Below are 19,763 nucleotides of genomic sequence, written 5' to 3'. Positions count from 1 at the left end.
TTGGGAGAAGCTAGATCGAGCTCAGTGACCCAAAGGTGCTTCTTGCTCTGGTGTTGCTCACGATGTTATACTTTGCACTTTGGGCATCAGGACAGTGTGAAAGGGACAACACGTCCATGTTCCAGTAATGGAGAGCAGCATAATGGCAGCTCCTTGACGTCTCGGAAGTTGTGCTAAAGACCGGCTGGCTGAGGGAGCTGATTGATCCCTCTGCTCTTTGGTTAAATGGCCCTGACCTTTTAAACTTGAACTGGTTTGGTGAATCTTTACATTTCTGGTTCATGACTTGTGTACCTCCTGCCATCATGTAGGTATATTTACTTATTTCACTTCGGGAGTTTGTTATCTTGTGCCAAACACTGGGACACATGAGGGGCAAGATTGCGTAGCACACTTGCAACAATGTGTGTGATTCTGATGATTAAATCTGATTTTCAGCAGACCATAGAGGAAGAGGTGATAAGAGAGATACTTACTTTTGTTGTCCAAATCTTTCCAGCAAGTCCCCATTTACTTATTTCTGTGCTAAACATAGTAGAGTAGCACTGTGTCTAAATGGCACCAAAACAACTTGTTAAAACATGAACAACTTTAAACAACGAAACTGAGTTCCCTTTGCATTATGTAATAAAAACTCAGTGAACTGTACTTGATGGATTTGTTTACCCTGTTTGCCCAGCCTGCATCTATTAATCAATAGTTTATTCCTCGCTGTGTGTAGACACGTTCCGTGACTCAATATGTTGCCCTCTGAAATAAACTCTACCATATTTGTTTGCCTTTTCCTCAACGAAAACATTGCCCAAGCAGTGATTGTGATATTTTCCCCATATCACTTCTTCCTGAGCCACTGTATTTGCAACAGAAATACTAGCAGAGAATCTGAAATCTTGATAAGATGCCTCCCAAAAACATAACTTGCTTTAAAATAGATGAAAAACTTCTTGCAGAAATGGCCAAACTTTTTATTTTAAGCCATCAGGGGCTGCTTTATTTGGGGATTACAAGAGCTAGATTAAGAAGGGGGCAAAATGAAATCAAGTTCTAGAATTTAGCTGCTGAAGTGGTGAAAATTCATCCTGAAACTTACATACTTGCCTCGTTTTGTGAGTAAACTGAATAAGCAAAAGAGAACTATTCTATGATTTTGATTCATTTATTTCTTTTTTTTTTTTTTTTTTCTCCCTTGCGGTACGCGGGCCTCTCACTGCTGTGGCCTCTCCCGCCGCAGAGCACAGGCTCCAGACGCTCAGGCCCAGCGGCCATGGCTCACGGGCCCAGCCGCCCCGCGGCATGCGGGATCCTCCCGGACCGGGGCACGAACCCGCGTCCCCCGCATCGGCAGGCGGACTCCCAACCACTGCGCCACCAGGGAAGCCCCATTTATTTCTGTATATATATACAGAGACAGAGAGAGACAGAGATTTTGGTGTTGGAGGATATAGTATGTTGAACTTCAAGAAAATCTCTTACCCAGTCTCCTTCTGGTGGTAGAGGTAGATACTGAACAGCAACAACAAAATTACAAGTGTTATGAAAGAAAAACAATGTTAGTAGATTTGCAGAGCTCATGGCTTGTTCATTCATTTTCATGGAACTCCAGGGCTGGGAGCTGACTTTTGATTTGCAGGATATCATTGATATCAGGAAATGAAAACCCGCTAAAGTGATGCATTTAGCTCTAAGGCACACAACTTCGTAAAGTGTATGTTACATAACACATTTATTCGTGGGAAGATGATGCTTGTTGTGACTAGTCTCTTGAAGTTCTCATTGTAACCATAATAATTAATAATATGATTTATTAGGACTGATACATTTTAATAGGCATTTAGTGTCTTCCAGTCTGATAGATCCTGTTGAAATATATATTGATAAAAACCAAAAATGGGATTTGCAGCAAGCTACAAAGTGAAATAATTCATTTCCCTAAATAGAATCTTAGAATCCTTCATCTGTAGCTGAAGTTATGATTAGAAAGGTTACGTATCTTGGCAGAAGTATAATTAACTGAATGAATGGGGTTGTTTTGGAAGATGCTTTACTCTTTGATGATGGGTTGGGTGTGCTTCTGTCTGGGAGAGACGCATAGACTCTATTATATGGTAAACCCCATTCAAATCCTGTGATTCACTGCTTCGATAACTTTTGGGACGATTTTCTTTAAACTTCTCTTAGCACCACCTAATGGTAAAAATGATATCATAGTCATAGCAGCAGTTACAGTCCCAGTGTTGATAGTCATTTCACAAGAAAATGTGTAGCTTATCAAAGGGTCAACCTACCCCTAAATAGACAAAAGTTGGTAATTCAGCCACGTTAACTGAGAAGGCCTTTTGAAGGACTCTCTTGCCTCATCCATTTCTGGGTGGGCTCATAAGTACTGGTAAGAATCCTAGCCTGAGGTCAGAAGAATTCTAACCTTCAACCTAGTAAAGGCGGAAGTCAGGAATCCTGTGGTCCCTGTATGAGGAGACCTGAATTCTAGTTCCACACAGCTACTAAGTATAGTGACATGACTCTGGGAAAAGTACTTGGTCCATTTGTGCCTCTTTTCTAGACTTGTAAGATAGGAACAATTATAGTGACCATTCTTTCCTCACAGAGTTGTCATGCAAATGCTTTATAGAAGAATATGTGTTCTAAATCTATAAAAGTAATATTAAGGTATTATTTCTATATTGCTCAAGATATCCATGAATTGATTCAGAGAGAAAAATTGAATGAGGTGTTCAGTTTTTCAGATTGACATAAAACTGTCACAACAATATATATTGTTCTTCTTTTTGGAGGCATGCTGATATGGAAAGAAAGCATATTGATGCCCAAGTATTTATCTAAAGTTAGAGGTTGAGTATAGATAGTCATCAAACACGATTAGTAGTAATTTTGTGTTTGTTTTACAAATAGATTGGGGCTTCATGATTTATGCCACAAGGTTATATTATAGATATTATTACCCTCAAATAATAACACGTGGTAACATTAATTCTTTACTTATCATGTGTCAGACACTGTGTCAAGCCCTTTATCTACTTACTCTTTTAACCCTCTGTAACCATCTGTGGGGCAGATACTGATATGCCTTCTTTAGATAGAGGAATGAAAGCTCCAAGAACGTCTGAGCTACACAGCTGGAAAGGAGCAGATCCATATCTCAGGTACCATGCTATACCTCTTGTAACAAGCTTGAGCCACTATACTGTATTTTAAGCCTGTCCCTTACAATGCAAGAAAATAAGAAAGGAGCTATTTAAGAAAGCCTAATACCTGGGCCTAATGAGAAAGGGAACTTGTTTACCACTTTTATTATTATTAATCATCAATATTATTATTTGATCAACTAAAGTAATTCTTATAATTTCTTTTTTATCATAATATTTACATATAAGGAGATATTAAGTGAATTTGCTGCAGGCAGGAGATTGTTTTGCTTTAGTCTTTTTTGTTTGTTTGTTTTAGTTTTTTAATAGGGAACTCAGTAACAGATGGGAATTGCCTACCCGGGGAGAGTCAGAAGCTCAGGTCCTCAGTGCTCACTGGCACTTTCTGGAGGGTCCTCTCTACCTTTCTTCTGTTACCGTTTTATCTGATGTGCCTACTCAGGCTCAGCTCCTTAAGCCATCCACAACCATTTTTAGGCAAAGTAGCAAATTTCACGGGACAAACCTCATACCGCAGCCGTATGCCTGGAGTTCGGGGCATCTCAGATGTGGGTGTAGCCACCAGCCTGAGGTCTGGGCCTCTGGAATGACAGTGACCACTTTGGGCCACGTGGAAGGACCAAGTATTAGTAGTCCTGGCTCTTCAAAGCTGCTCTGACCTTTTTGGGAGGGCTTTTAGAATTCACTGGCTGTGCTGCCAACAGGGTTTATAAAGCACCAATCTGGGGATGTGAAATTAATGAATGTAAGTAGAACAAAATTACGTTTTGTGGGTGAATACATGATTTCTGTCAGAACAAGTAATTGCTTTGACCTGATGGCACATCTGCTGTTGGGTAGTGGCGAGTGCAGACTGAGCCCGGCTGCATATGTGTGGATCCCATCTTGACGTCTTAATAGCCCACTGTCCTTGGGCAAGTTTCTTACCTTCTCCATGCTTCAGTTTTCTGTCTGCAGTGTAGGGACAATAATGACTCTGCCTCCTGGGGTTGGTAGGAGGGTCGAAGGAGTTCATGCACTTAAAGTACTTGGAACAATGCCTCACACAGAGTCAGCAACCCTGGAACATTAAGTATTTAATAAGCATTTCCATAAATATTAGTTGCTTCAGTAAGTATTTCCATAAATATTCGTTGATAAGTACTAACCACTGCTCCTATCCATTTGGTGAGACCCATGTTTTTCAAAATAAAGCTAGGATATATATATACTAGGATATATATATATTTTTTTAATGTCTTTATTGGAGTATAATTGCTTTACAATGGTGTGTTAGTTTCTGCTGTATAACAAAGTGAATCAGCTATACATATACATATATCCCCATATCCCCTCCCTCTTGCGTCTCCCTCCCACCCTCCCTACCCCACCCCTCTAGGTGATCAAAAAGCACCGAGCTGATCTCCCTGTGCGATGCAACTTAAAGCGAGGATCTTAAAATGGTCACAAAAACATTTCTTTGCCTCCACCTACACTCACTATCTTCAGGTCTCTTCATCTCAAAATCCTGCTTCCAATCACTTTTGGATCATCCTAAAGCAATCTTTTCATTCATTCCTATCAGACCTCACAGTCTTTTTGGATAAATTTATTTATTAATCTCTGGTGGATCTGGAAGGAACAAGCCCTAATGTGATGCCCTAACTTTGATTCAAAGGACAAATAAAAGGCAAGTACTTTATAGTGTAACAATTTGTAATCTAATATGTAAATGTTTAGGCATAATGACAGCATAAGGAGTAATGAAATAGTCAAATGCTCCCTCTTTTATTTGGAATCTCCATGAATGTGACAGGTACAAATTCAGATTGGTGCAGTTGGATCATAAGGAAACTAAGATTCCACGGGTCACATCACTGTCGGTGAACAACTCTTGAGACAGTCACAAGCAAAACAAAGTATAGTGTTCCCTTGCTTGACTATGAAATCGCACTCCTGAAAAATTCAGGGTATGTTAAAACTGGGTAAAGTGCTTGGGGTTTATATATAAAATGGAGTCAAGCTCCAGGTTCAAATAATTACCAACAGGCTTTTCATCCACTTCAATGTCCAGTGAGACATTCAAAAGTGATATAGGGTGGGGGAGAATTTACTGTTTTGCACAGAGCGATATTCAACATAGTAACAGCTGTTGTGGTATGTGCCTTGGCCGATGAGAATGGATATCTCACTATTCAAATGGGCGCTGGACTCTGCACCTTACCAATACATTCCAAGTAAACATCAGCCTTATGCTACATAAGGCAGAGATCTGGGCTTTATAACCCTCATCTATTAAATTTCAGTAGCATTCTTGATCATTGTGATGGCCTCAAATGCCCCCTTTGTCTCAGAGGGTGTACCTTATGTGCTCATGAACACAATCCTCTTATACTCGATACCGTGTCCACTATTTTCTCCATTTCTGCTCTGGTGCCCTGTGGTCATCTACTGCCAATGTAACCGCTGGTCACACCCACCAAAGGTGTTCTGCCACTGGAGTGCCCCATGGCAGAGGCTGCTGCTGCACCTGCCATTGTCTGTGCTGTCCCATGCCCAGTGTAAGGGATCCTGAGGTTCACGCTGTGCCTGCTTCTCCTCTGGCTGCTGCTGAAACTGTTGGTGCCATGTCCCATGTACCAGTCACTGTCTTGTCCATTGGCTGGAAGTCTACCGGTATTCTCAGAAGCCTGAATAAGTCAACACTAAATTGATTCAGCAGTAAAAAATCAATAGTCAAAATCTTCCTTTATGTTATTTTTTTTCTATTGTATGTAATGTTACACTCTCACTAAAAAAACATTCTTTCAGTATTGTTTTAGCTTCTGACCTAAAACCTGGAGTGGCAGTAAGGCCTGTGGAATATAGGAGCAACATACTAAAAGCTGCCCTTCTCTTTCATGTTGTCCTGTTATCCTTGGACTTCTCTTCCATCCACTCTTTTTTCTCTAGGACAGATTCCTTACTATTAGGCTTTACCCACCGTTCTTCCAGTCAGGGCCAGACATAGTGAACTCCTAGCTGGACACGGATTGGTGCCACACTAAAACTCCATCACACTGGTCAATAATAACCAGACAGCATTCTTGTCATCATTCATTGACCATAGGGTTTCAAAGAACAGCCAAAGTAGGTGTCTTGTCTTATCCTAGTTGAGGGGGTTGGGATGGTCGTGTTTAATATCATTGAGTTCTAACAATGTCACGACTGGACCTGAAATATTTCTGTTGAGCATATGGAAATAGGACTGCATTTATCCTTCAGATATAAAGCCATAGCTATTTATATTCTTGTGTTCCAAATATTGCAGAAGCGGGAATGTTTACTTTGTATCTAAATACAGAATTAAGAAAAAGAGAAAGATTATGTGGTTAAGTAAACTGATTATGCCTAATTTATCTTTTCGGTTCAGTATTTTGTAATGTTTCTGTTTCTAGATTCCTTCTCTCAGTCCTGTGTAGGTCATTCAGCAGCCAACTTTAGAAGAGCTTGTGTCATTTAAGAGAAAGAACTTTAAACTATATTCAAAGAGGACTACGAAAAGCAAAGATACCACCGGCAAAGTGATATTTAAAATTTTCCAGTTACATGAGTTATTGGTAAATCTACACGGGCTGTGCCACGAGCAAAACAATGTGCCAGGTGTACTCTGAGCTTTTAATTAAGAGAAATTTTACCTTTTGGACAGATTTTAATAGGGTATTTTGCTGTTTGTAAGCCATTGAAACAACGGTTTAAGCCATTCGTGGGTGAAAAGCCCTTAATTATGTAGAATATAGATCATGAGGGAAGCAAAACTGAAAAACAACCCCAAATCCTAGAGACTCATGTCAATTTGGAAAATTTCTAGTCGTGCCCCAATGTCACCTCAAGCCCCTAGAACTAATGGATTCTGTGAACGGTTTAAGTGATTTGGTAAATAAAAGCCAGATTTGGGGGACCGAAGAAAATGCTGAGTAAAGAGCAACATTCTCAGAGAAATCAGCTGTAGTGGAGAGTTGGAGGCCAGGTGAGTAGTTGTGAGGCAGCGAGCTGAAAACGTGAATCGCAAATCATTCCATGGATAATGGCGGCCATGAACCGTTGTCACTTTTCACTCTAGATCCATGAAATTGAATGCACAGCCCTTCTAATAGAAACTTAATGTACTTTTCTCTAAATCAGATTTTGCTCACCTGCCTGTGTCTGTATCACCCCCCCCTCGCCCTGCCTCTTCCTCATAGCTATATGCCCCAGCAGCCAAGTGGCCCAAGGGACCTGACCTTGGCCCCAGGGGATTAAGCCAGGTGTGGCAGGGAGCTTAGGCAAAAATAGCCCCTCCGAGGGCTTCCCTGGTGGCGCAGTGGTTGAGAGTCCGCCTGCCGATGCAGGGGACACGGGTTCGTGCCCCGGTCCGGGAGGATCCCACGTGACGCGGAGCGACTGGGTCCGTGAGCCATGGCCGCTGAGCCTGCGCGTCCGGAGCCTGTGCTCCGCAGCGGGAGAGGCCACAGCGGTGAGAGGCCCGCGTACCACACACAAAAAAGACCCCTCCGAGAGAATGCTGAGCATTAGGTTGTGTTAAGCAAACAAATAAATTAATTAAAACGCCCCCTCCAACAACAGCATGATTTACTGGTAAATAAGCCTTGAGGAGTAGTTTAAATTTTTTAATAGTTTTTTTGTTTCTTTGTTTTTGAGAGTAGAGCTGGGAACAATATGGCAGCCAAGGGGCAATTAGCCTTATTCAACACACAATGAAATTTCTGCAAAATTCTACTCTTACAACCCTCTTTTTCCCCTAGGCAACCCCCTCAGCTCACCAAAACACCATCCTGCACATCCTCTCCTCAATGGTCTCTTTGTCCACTTTCCTCTCTAACTCATTTATATAGATTTAAAAATAAATTTATTTTTTCCCATACTTCAAACAACATTACGAAGATTTGGTTCCCATATAAGCATGTATCATTCTTTCTTAGAGAGGAAAAGAGGACCAAAGGAGCAGAAACCTCTACTTTGATAATTTTTCACTGTTACTTAGCCTTTTCCCCTTTTGACTTAAAACTAGCTTGAATTTTTTCCACTACTTACAATCCAAGCTTTTGATTCAGCTTCCATTGGCTGGGTCTACAGAGTCAAACTCTAGCAGAGAGCTTGATTGTTAACTCATGACTTTGAACCCCTGAGTGATGCCACAGCTTACAGAATTTTTTAAAGCCATGACTGCACATCCCTAAGTTATTGAAAAATGACTGAGATATTATTGGATACCAGAGAATTATTTTCCCTAAGACATTTAGCGTATTTTGTAAGAAATAGCAAGATATAAATGACATTATCCACCACCCACCTATTTTAAGGCATCTAAGTAGCAGCTTAGACCTGGAAGTACAAGTCTGGGATTGCAAGGACATGCAAACAAGTGGTGTTAACTGAGATAAAATGCTGATGTCAAGGGGTGGTGGTGTGATGAATTGGAAGATTGGGATTGACATATTTACACTAATATGTATAAAATGGATAACTAATAAGAGCTTGCTGTATAAAAAAATAAATGAAATTCAAAATAAAACCCCAAAACAAAAAGCTCTGTAGCTTGAGTTAGAGTGTGTTAAATCTCTGGAAAATAATATATGTATATAATATAAATATATGTTTATATAATATATTAAATAAATTATATATAAATTAGGTAATTTGTATATATACATATGTATACACATATGAACACATAATCTAAAAGTAACTTGTCTGTACAAAAGATGTGAGATGTATGAAGAAAATATGAAGAATATTCTTATAGAAAATATTTATTTGAATTTAATGTCCTGGCCTAAATTCTACCCAGAGTAGAGAGTTTAGGGGGAAAAAATTCAAGATTTTAATCACCTTATTAACATCTTTAAAGACCAACAGTTATTTAACACTTCAGATATGAAGACCCTTCCCTCCCTTGGCTCAGTTAGTTGGTTAATTCTTTAGTCATTTACAAGATACAAAATAGGCCAAACGTACCTGGCTACTGATGGGCTTACCCAGCTCAAGGTGAAACTGAAGCACCAATTCAGAAACTCTTGTCAGGCTCTGCTTGGCTTCTGACTTGCCCTTGGTGCCCTCATCTATGAGGAGTAGATTCCTGTGTCGCTCAGCCGAAACTGACATCCGCAGACTCCAGTCATATCACTGGTCAATTGGAGGGAAAGAACCTGAGGACAAAATGGTTCCGTAGGAACATGTTTGCTCAGTGTCATAACCAAAAATCTCTTCTGACATATTTCCATGTTTTTGACCTATTTCTGGCATTGGGATCTCTGGCCCTCATTAGATTTCATTTTGGCAATTGTCTCTAGTCTCTGAATGTTCTATATTTGTCTCACTCTTGGAGTCAGATATTATGAAAATACTGTTATTTTAAATATGTACTGGTTCACATATAATAAGTTTATTTGTAAATACTATAGAAGTAGAGAAGGAAATTGAAGGTGATACCATGTACCTTTTATTATACAAAAAATATAGAGTGAAAATTGAAAACGGAGTTGGTTCGTGAAGGTGCCATTAAAGAAGAGCTATGTTCATGCGTGTTTTCACTTAAAATAGGCTCAATGACTCACAGTGTTTGTGTCTTACATTTAAATTGAGATTGACTTGAATATACTTAAAAAAGAATTTGGAATCACTGTTACAAATTTCTAGTAAGTCATTTATTATTCTGATGTAAATGATATCAATAACATTTCATGGTTTACTCCAGAAAATGTTCCTGAGAAAAAGTTTAATATTAATAAAGTGATTAACTTATTTTTGCAGTGAGTGGGCTTAGACAGCTATTCTATTATCATATTTGTTGCACTCTAGGTACTAATGTTTGTGGGAGGTTGTGTTTCAAATTGTTATTAATGACGCTCATTAATTTATACCAAATTATTCATCTTTGGGCTTGCTGAAGTAGCCAAGTATTTTTTCTTTTCCTTTTCTTTTCCCCTGGAAAATTCATGTAGAAAAACATCAAAGCAAAATTAAGTTGCCATAAAGTAATAAAACAATCTTTCATGCTGCTTGATCATTGCAGTGAAATCATAGGGGCAAGAAATTGAAGTAGGAGTCTAGACATAGCTTTTATTACCAAGGAAAATGAGCAGAATTCAAGGTTTTTACGTTGTCATGGTTAAAACATAGAGGAGTCCATGGGGAAAATTGTTTTTGTAGAATTGCATGACTTTGACACTTCCACTGAAAAAGAGCAGAAAGGAGGACATTTATGACTTGCATTTACTGAGTGCTCAGTAAGTAAACAGTTGATTGATTGGTTAGTTGGTGGAAACTTTATGCAATGATTACACTTTGATTTTTCTAACCTTGTACATACACCTATTTTTTAAAAGTATCAATATGAGTGTTCGGAAATAAGTCATTATTGTTGGTCTTTACTTTTACACACTTCAAAAACCCACTAAATAATATTTTACAAAATAATGAAGCACTCTGGTTGAGGTTACCAAGGTCATGAAGCATGACAAACTCTAGCACGTGAAGGACTGTATTGTCAGGAAATCAACTCAAGTTATCTATATAAAATTCTCATCGCAAACAGAAGTCAACTCCTGCAGCCACCATCCCCTAATCGAGAGAGCATCTCCTAGCTGTATGGAAGAAAGACCCTCTTGGTGTGGGACAGAAGGAGACATCAAATCTACTTCACCTTCTGAGAAAAAATTTTGAAATCAGTTATTATAATTGTTTTTCTAGTCTGTGGTAAGATAACATACTACAAAGCAAATGCCCCTCTAAACATGCCTTCATGCTTGAGGGATTGAACCTTGGTTCGGAATGGGGAGAGAATTTGTGGCCTCTTTCCCTTGGAACCAGTAGTTTAACATAGCAGACTCTATTATGGAAGCCATTCCAAAAGGAAACAATAGAATGACTGTTTTTTGCCCTGTTGAATCTTTTCAGAATTGCAACTTCCGGTGAGCCCGTCAGTATGTCTGGATCAGAGCATACAATTAAAGCTGAGTAATTCAAGTCACCTTTTAAAAACAGTGAAGTCATATATGTGGAAACCAGGAGACTGGAGACGTGAACAGCTGTAAGCTAATCATCTTGAATTGTTATGTCAAGCGTGCATTTTAAGAGATAGCTAATAAGAGAAAAGCACCAAACACATCTGGGGGTTTTACATGTTTGAATTATTAGGTTCTGTTATATAAAATTTAGGCTATCTCTTCTTAATAAATAATGCCACCATCGATTTTCTGCTACACTGGTTCAAATCTATCTTGCCATAGAATAAACGTTTGGGTAAATAGGACTCTTATCCAGGAAGTTACATTAATGGAAATTGAATTTAAAACCTTGGCCATGTGAAACTAAAATTTTAACTTCCATTTTATACTCAAATAACATGCCTTGGTCTACGAGTATGGCTGAATGATTTTTTTCTATTATTATTTTTTTATGGCTCTGAGAAAGCAACTGTAGGGTACCAAGTTATTCAAGTTACCTTCAGGGAAAGGATTTTGTCATGTAGATAAATTATAGTGAAAAATTAAGAGATTTTAATTATCTTATCCAACACACAAAATAGTTTGCCCCATGTAATTTTATAATTATTAGGTAGTATTCCACAGTTAATAGTTTTTATTGAAGAATCGTATGCATTTCTGCTCACCTAGACTTCAAAAGATGAAACAGCACAGTCTTTTCATTGATCAAACTTAGATATTTGAAATATAGAAATATGATGCCGAAAAGAAAATAGTTATACATTTTGGTATCATTTATAATGAAATTATGTTTGTTTTATCACAAAATATTTAACTAGTGTTATTTTTCCTTTTTTAGACTGAAGTGTTTCCTAATACTTCATCCCTTAAATTAACCCTTAATTATCTGTGGTGCAGGTTATTAGGTAGAATCAAATTAGTGGGGAAAGTATTTTGGCATATTTTTGGTGACCTGCCTGTCCACTATTGAGAAACAGTATCTTTTCTTGTGGAGGATAAGATAGAGCAAAGGTAGGAGAGGGCAGAACCAGAAAATTTCAGGGGTATCCTAAACTTTTATATGTATCACTTTTGTTGGGATGGTACCAGATGTGACTAATTTAAATTTTTTAGATCTTTAAGCCTCATTTCAGGTACAATTTTAGACATCGTTTAAGACAACCCATACACTGAAAGCTGGGGTCCAGTGAAAGAGAGATGGGGTGTACAAAGCTCTGAGGCAATTTATAAATTACATACCCCAAATTATGGAGCTTTAATTATATTTTTAATTTTTTAGGAATCAAACCACAGTCCTAGCTCCACAAGAAACACTCTTGAGAGCCAAAGATTTATCCGTAATTCTTAAAGCGTATGTGCTGGTGACATCCTTAACTCCTCTGCGTGCATTCATTCATTCGACTGGCACGGTTTGGAATCCACCAAAGAAAAAACGCTTCACTGTCAAGGTAAAATTTCCATTGTTGCAGTTATTTCCCACAAAGTATACTGGAGATAAGTAAAGTGAGTTGGGCTGCCTTTCTCCGACCTTTATGATTATCAAATCCCAAGGAGCAAAGATTGTATCGTTTTATTGCTGCAAGCAGAGATTTTCATTTAATAGGTGCAGGTTCAAAAATGAACTGGAAACAGCTTAATTCACTAGGGATCACAAAGGCTACATCTTCTTTTTCTCTCAATTCATCTTTTTAGTTCAGTTCTTTGACCCATTGTAGAACTAGTTCTCAGCTGTGGTCTGTTTTTCTTGACTTTCCACTCATTCAAGAAAAATGTAGTCAGTGCAACAGAGGAAAATATAATTTTGCCCTTATGCTTTTTGCTTCATTTTTAGGAAGCATAATGCCTGTTTCATTTCACCATTCAATATGGAATATTTGCTGAGTAAAAAACAATGCTCTCAAGGGTGCCTGACATAGTAGCCATGACATAAAGCATGATGAGAAAGTTTTCAAGGTAGAACTTAATAATAACCTACTTAATAATAACCTCCAAAAAGTTTAGTTATAAGAGGTAATTCAGGTTAGCTCATTCGAAAATAAGGTCTAGTGAGAATATACGTGATACATTTTAAGGAGTTTCTGATTTTACAGAAATAATTTTTCAAAGTGTAGTTAAGGGGAAATGCACACATGCATTCTTTCAGTTTCTTCCCACTTCCTCATATCTGTTTTCTGAACAATTATTTCTGTAAGATCAAAGATGCCTTCAAAGAACAAATACTACCCGATCCCTCTTATAGAAGGAATCTAAACTAGTCAAACTCACAGAAGCGGAGAATAGAATGGTAGTTAGCAGGGGCTGGGGAAAGAGGGAAATAAGGAGGTGTTAGTCTAAGGGTCTAAAGTTTCAGTTATGCTAGATGAATAAGTCCTGGAGATCGACTTACAGTATAGCGCCTATAGTTAATAATACTGAGATTTGCTAAGAGGATAGATTTTATGTTCTTATCACTAAATAAATAAATAAATAGGGTGGGTGGAAACTTTTGAAGTGGATAGATACGTTTATGACTTGATTGTAGTGATGGTTTCATGGGCGTATACTTATCTCTAAACTCATCAAATTGTATGCATTAAATACGTACAGGTTTTTGTATTTTAATCATAAAAAAAGGCACAAGTGCCTTTTATAGTTTTGAGAGATTTAAAAGTGACTGTACTTGATACTTTTCAGAATTTTTCTTACATAAACTGCACTTTAAGTTTTGGAAAATCTTCCAACAGGGAAAAAATTTTAAATGGTATGTTTAAAAATTGTCAGTTAAAAAACAGATAAGCATGACAAAAGATGCAGATGTTACATTACTTAGTAAAGTAGGTAACTGATATTTTAAGGAAATGGTGTTGATGACTTAGGTCTTAAGGGTGGTTTATTTTAAAGACAATCATCTCATCTCAATTATATCAGTATTAAGTGGTTTTTGATCAGGAAAAAGTGGAATCTAATTTGATTTGTCTTTCATGTTATCTCCCACAAGTCTTCACAGTGGCTGTTTATATTTCCCTAAGAACCTTTAATTATTCCCCAGTTGCCTTTTCTGTTAAGTTGAATTGTATGCAATTGCTGACAATTGGCCAGTTTTGACCTACAAAAAATTACAGTTTCATATGATTCAACCAAATAATTAGAAATCAGATATAGAGAGATACAAGAATCATAATCCTCTATTCATGTCACATTCATGTATTCGACAAATGTTTGTTGAGCAGAGATCCAAATCCCTGTCCTTGTAGAACTTGCAACATCTGTGTGTGCAAGCCTCCTCTCCTATTTTATCTTTTTTATTTAATACATTTTATCGCCGTTTCCCACTTAATTATCATTCCTCTCAAAGGCCATCATTATAATGATTTAATGTGTGTTTTTTGTGCATATTCTTGTAAAATAAGCATTTTTATTTTGTTATGCATGCAAGTATCTTTAGCATATAAACTGTATTATATAGTTTTTCCTTTTTCTTTTACTATATATATATATATATATATATGTATATATATATATCGGCATGTGGGATCTTAGTTCCCTGACCAGGGATCAAACCCATGCCCCGCCCCCTGCAGTGGAAGCGTGGAGTCTTAACAATTGGACCGCCAAGAAAGCCCCTCTGACTATTTTTTAAAATGCAGCACTACGTATTTTTAGGAAGAAACCTTCCACGTTGCTATGTGTATATCTTCTGTTACTTTTTCACTGATTTGCAGTATTAGTGATGTGTTTTCCCTTATAGTTTACCTCCCCATTACTCCAGTGATAGACATCTGGATTGCTCCAGCTCTTGGCTAAAGCAAACAGTACTTCAAATGCACAAATCCTTGTATCTGACTCTTTATGAACCTGCATATGATTTTCTGAAGAGTGTATACCCAGAACTGGGATGGCTGGGGCATAAGATATAGGTTCATTTGATAGAATTAAATAATGCCAGCTCGCCCTCCAAAGTGCCTGTATCAATTTCTGTACCCCCACATAAGCCAACATTTGACCGTTTCCAGCTGTGACAGGTGAAAAGTGTTATTTTGATCTTGCAAATAGCTCAATTTGCCGTCTCTCTGTTAACTTTATCACAGTGTTATTTTTTGATTAGAAATCTTCAATTCATTAATCAAATTAATTTTTCCATATGCTTCCTCTTTGGGGATTTAGTTTCAGAAATCCTTTCTTATCTCTAAGTCACAAAGGTGTGCTTCTCCATTTTTTTCTATTACCTTTATAATTTTCCCTGGACATGTAAATATTTAATTCAACTAGAGATCACCTCTGATCCAGTTTTTTTCTTTTTTCCTAAATATTCCATTCTCACGGGCTAAAAACTCATCATTTCCTATGAATCTGACATCACTTTTGTTGTATAACTTTCCATATGTATATGGAGCCGCCTCTGATGTCTCTGTTCGGTTCCAGTTGGCCCACTCTTTTTTAATATTTTGGCAGTATAAGTATGTCTTCATGCCTGACACGGGAGGTACCTCTTGTCTACTTCTTCTTTTCAAGATTGTTAACTATGTGGTGGGCGTTTATTTCCTCATAAACATTTTAGAATATCAATTATACTTTTAAACTCCTACTGGATCCACCTCCTAGAGTAATGGAAATAAAAACAAAAATAAACAAATGGGACCTAATGAAACTTAAAAAGTTTTGCAAAGCAAAGAAAACTACAAACAAGACGAAAAGACAGCCCTCAGAATGGGAGAAAATATTTGCAAATGAATCAACGGGCAAAGGATTAATCTCCAAAATACATGAACAGCTCATGCAGCTCAATGTTAAAAAAAACAAAAACCCAATCAAAAAATGGGCAGGAGACCTAAATAGACATTTCTCCAAAGAAGGCATACAGATGGCCAAGAGACACATGAAAAGCGGCTCAACATCACTAATTATTAGAGAAATGCAAATCAAAACCACAATGAGCTATCACCTCACACCAGTTAGAGTGGGCATCATCAGAAAATCTACAAACAACAAATGCTGGAGAGGGTGTGGAGAAAAGGGAGCCCTCTTGCACTGTTGGTGGGAATGTAAATTGATACAGCCACTTTGGAGAACAGTATGGAGGTTCCTTAAAAAACTAAACATAGGGGCTTCCCTGGTGGCGCAGTGGTTGAGAGTCTGCCTGCCGATGCAGGGGACATGGGTTCGTGCCCTGGTCCGGGAGGATCCCACATGCTGCGGAGCGGCTGGGCCTGTGAGCCATGGCCGCTGGGCCGGCGTGTCCGGAGCCTGTGCTCCGCAACGGGAGAGACCACAACAGTGAGAGGCCCGCGTACTGCCAAAAAAAAAAAAACACTAAATATAGAATTACCATACGATCCAGCAATCCCACTACCAGGCATATACCCAGAGAAAACCATAATGCAAAAAGACACATGCACCCCAATGTTCATTGCAGCACTATTTACAATAGCCAGGTCATGGAAGCAACCTAAATGCCCCTCGACAGACGAATGGATAAAGAAGATGTGGTACATATATGCAATGGAATATTACTCAGCCATAAAACGGAATGAAATTGGGTCATCTGTAGAGACGTGGATGGATCTAGAGACTGTCATACAGAGTGAACTAAGTCATAAAGAGAAAAACAAATATTGTATATTAAAGCATATATGTGGAACCTAGAAAAATGGTACAGATGAACTGGTTTGCAGGGCAGAAATAGAGACACAGATGTAGAGAACAAACGTATGCACACCAAGGGGGGAAAGTGGCGGGGGTGGTGGTGGTGGAATGAATTGGGAGATTGGGATTGATACATATACACTAATATGTATAAAATAGATAACTTATAAGAACCTGCTGTTTAAAAAAATAAATAAAATTCAAAAAAAAAATCCTACTGGAATTTCAATATAATACTGAATTTTTAGCTTAATTTTTGAAGAGTTGATTGTTCATAATATTGTCTTTCCATTTGTTCAGGTCATTTTATTTGTCCTTTATTAGAGTTTAATTTTTATTCCTCCACAGAGATCTTATATGGTTTTGCTTAAGTTTATTTCAAGATTCCTGGGAGTATTTTTTGATATTGTTATTTATTTATTTATTTATTTTTTAACATCTTTATTGGAGTATAATTGCTTTACAGTGGTGTGTTAGTTTCTGCTGTATGACAAAGTGAATCAGCTATACAGATACATATATCCCCATATCCCCTCCCTCTTGTGTCTCCCTCCCAACCTCCCTATCCCACCCCTGTAGTTGGTCACATAGCACCGAGCTGATCTCCCTGTGCTATGCGGCTGCTTCCCACTGGCTATCTATTTTACATTTGCTAGTGTATATATGGCACTGCTACTCTCTCACTTCGTCACAGCTTACCCTTCCCCTTCCCCATGTCCTCAAGTCCATTCTCTACTTCTGCATCTTTATTCCTGTCCTCCCCCTAGGTTCATCAGAACCATTTTCTTTTTTAGATTCCATATATATGTGTTAACATACGGTATTTGTTTTTCTCTTTCTGACTGACTTCACTCTGTATGACAAACTCTAGGTCCATCCAGCTCACTACAAATAACTCAATTTCATTTCTTTTTATGGTTGAGTAATATTCCATTGTATATATGTGCCACATCTTCTTTATCCATTCATCTGTCAGTGGACACTTAGGTTGCTTCCATGTCCTGGCTACTGTAAATAGTGCTGCAATGAACATTCTGGTATGACTCTTTTTGAATTATGGTTTTCTCAGGGTATATGCCCAGTAGTGGGATTGCTGGGTCATATGGTAGTTCTATTTTTAGTTTTTTAAGGAACCTCCATACTGCTCTCCATAGTGAGAACAGTAGTGGCTGTATCAATTTACATTCCCACCAACAGTGCAAGAGGGTTCCCTTTTCTCCACACTCTCTCCAGTATTTATTGTTCGTAGATTTTTTGATGATGGCCATTCTGACTGGTGTGAGGTGATACCTCATTGTGGTTTTGATTTGCATTTCTCTAATGATTAGCGGTGTTGAGCATCCTTTCATGTGTTTGTTGGCAATTTGTATATCTTCTTTGGAGAAATGTCCGTTTAGGTCTTCTTCCCATTTTTTGGACTGGGTTGTTTGTTTTTTTGATATTGAGCTGCATGAGTTGCTTGTATATTTTGGAGATTAATCTTTTGTCAGTTGCTTTGTTTGCAAATATTTTCTCCCATTCTGAGGGTTATCTTTTCACCCTGTTTATGGTTTTCTTTGCTATGCAAAAGCTTTTAAGTTTCATTAGATCCCATTTGTTTATTTTTGTTTTTATTTCCATTTCTCTAGGAGGTGGGTCAAAAAGGATCTTGCTGTGCTTTATGCCATAGAGTGTTCTGCCTATGTTTTCCTGTAAGAGTTTTATAGTGTCTGGCCTTACATTTAGGTCTCTAATCCATTTTTAGTTTATTTTTGTGTAAGGTGTTAGGGAGTGTTCTAAGTTCATTCTTTTACATGTAGCTGTCCAGTTTTCCCAGCACCACTTATTGAAGAGGCTGTCTTTTCTCCATTGTATTCTCTTGCCTCCCCTATCAAAGATAAGGTGACCATATGTGCATAGGTTTATCTCTGGGCTTTCTATGCTGTTCCATTGATCTGTATTTCTGTTTTTGTGCTGGTACCATACTGTCTTGATTACTGTACCTTTGTAGTATAAAATAAAGTCAGGGAGCCTGATTCCTCCAGCTCTGTTTTTCTTTCTCAAGAGTGCTTTGGCTCTTAGGGTCTTATGTATGTCCATACAAATTGTGAAGTTTCTTGTTCTAATTCTGTGAAAAATGCCATTGGTAGTTTGATAGGGATTGCACTGAATCTGTAGATTGCTTTGGGTAGTATAGTCATTTTCACAATTTTGATTCTTCTAATCCAAGAACATCGTATATCTCTCCATCTGTTTATATCATCTTTAATTTCATATGGGTCTTTCATCTCCTTAGGTAGGTTTATTCCTAGCTAGTCTACTCTTTTTGTTGCAGTGGTTAATGGGAGTGTTTCCATAAATGTTCCTTCAGAGTTTTCATCATTAATGTATAGGAATGCAAGAGATTTCGGTGCATTAATTTTGTATCCTGCTACTTTACAAAATTCATTGATTAGCTCTAGTAGTTTTCTGGTAGGATCTTTAGGATTCTCTATATATAGTATCATGTCATCTGCAACAGTGACAGTTTTACTTCTTCTTTTCCGATTTGGATTCCTTTTATTTCTTTTTTTTCTCTGATTGCTGTGGCTAAAACTTCCAAAACTATGTTGAATAATAGTGCTGAGAGTGGGCAACCTTGTCTTGTTCCTGATCTTAGTGGAAATGGTTTCACTTTTTCACCATTGAGAATGATGTTGGCTGTGGGTTTGTCATATATATGACCTTTATTATGTTGAGGTAGGTTCCCTCTACGCCCTTTCTGGAGAGTTTTTATCATAAATGGGTGTTGAATTTTGTCGAAAGCTTTTTCTGAATCTATTGAGCTGATCATATGGTTTTTATCCTTCAGTTTGTTAATATGGTGTATCACATTGATTTGCATATATTGAAGAATCCTTGCATTCCTGGGATAAACCCCACTTGATCATGGTGTATGATCCTTTTAATGTGCTGGTGGATTCTGTTTGCTAGTATTTTGTTGAGGATTTTTGCATCTATGTTCATCAGTGATACTGGCCTGTAGTTTTCT

The 19,763-nt window shown here is 37.9% G+C and overlaps 1 protein-coding gene across 1 annotated transcript in view; it reads left to right on the top strand.

Moving 5' to 3' along the window:
- The window catches only part of CPED1 (cadherin like and PC-esterase domain containing 1), a 286,736-nt gene that overhangs the window by 74,822 nt on the left and 192,151 nt on the right, over positions 1-19,763 (top strand). Inside the window, exons 5-6 of the mRNA XM_024757824.1 lie at positions 11,082-11,214; positions 12,411-12,579. Of these exons, the coding sequence (XP_024613592.1) occupies positions 11,082-11,214; positions 12,411-12,579 (302 nt within the window). The remainder of the gene's footprint in view (positions 1-11,081; positions 11,215-12,410; positions 12,580-19,763) is intronic.

Source organism: Neophocaena asiaeorientalis, unplaced genomic scaffold, assembly GCF_003031525.2.
Source record: "Neophocaena asiaeorientalis asiaeorientalis breed wild unplaced genomic scaffold, Neophocaena_asiaeorientalis_V1.1 scaffold116, whole genome shotgun sequence".
NCBI classification, from domain to species: domain Eukaryota; kingdom Metazoa; phylum Chordata; class Mammalia; order Artiodactyla; family Phocoenidae; genus Neophocaena; species Neophocaena asiaeorientalis.
Note: the sequence above shows the minus strand (reverse complement) of the source record. Positions and strands in the feature narration are given on the sequence as shown.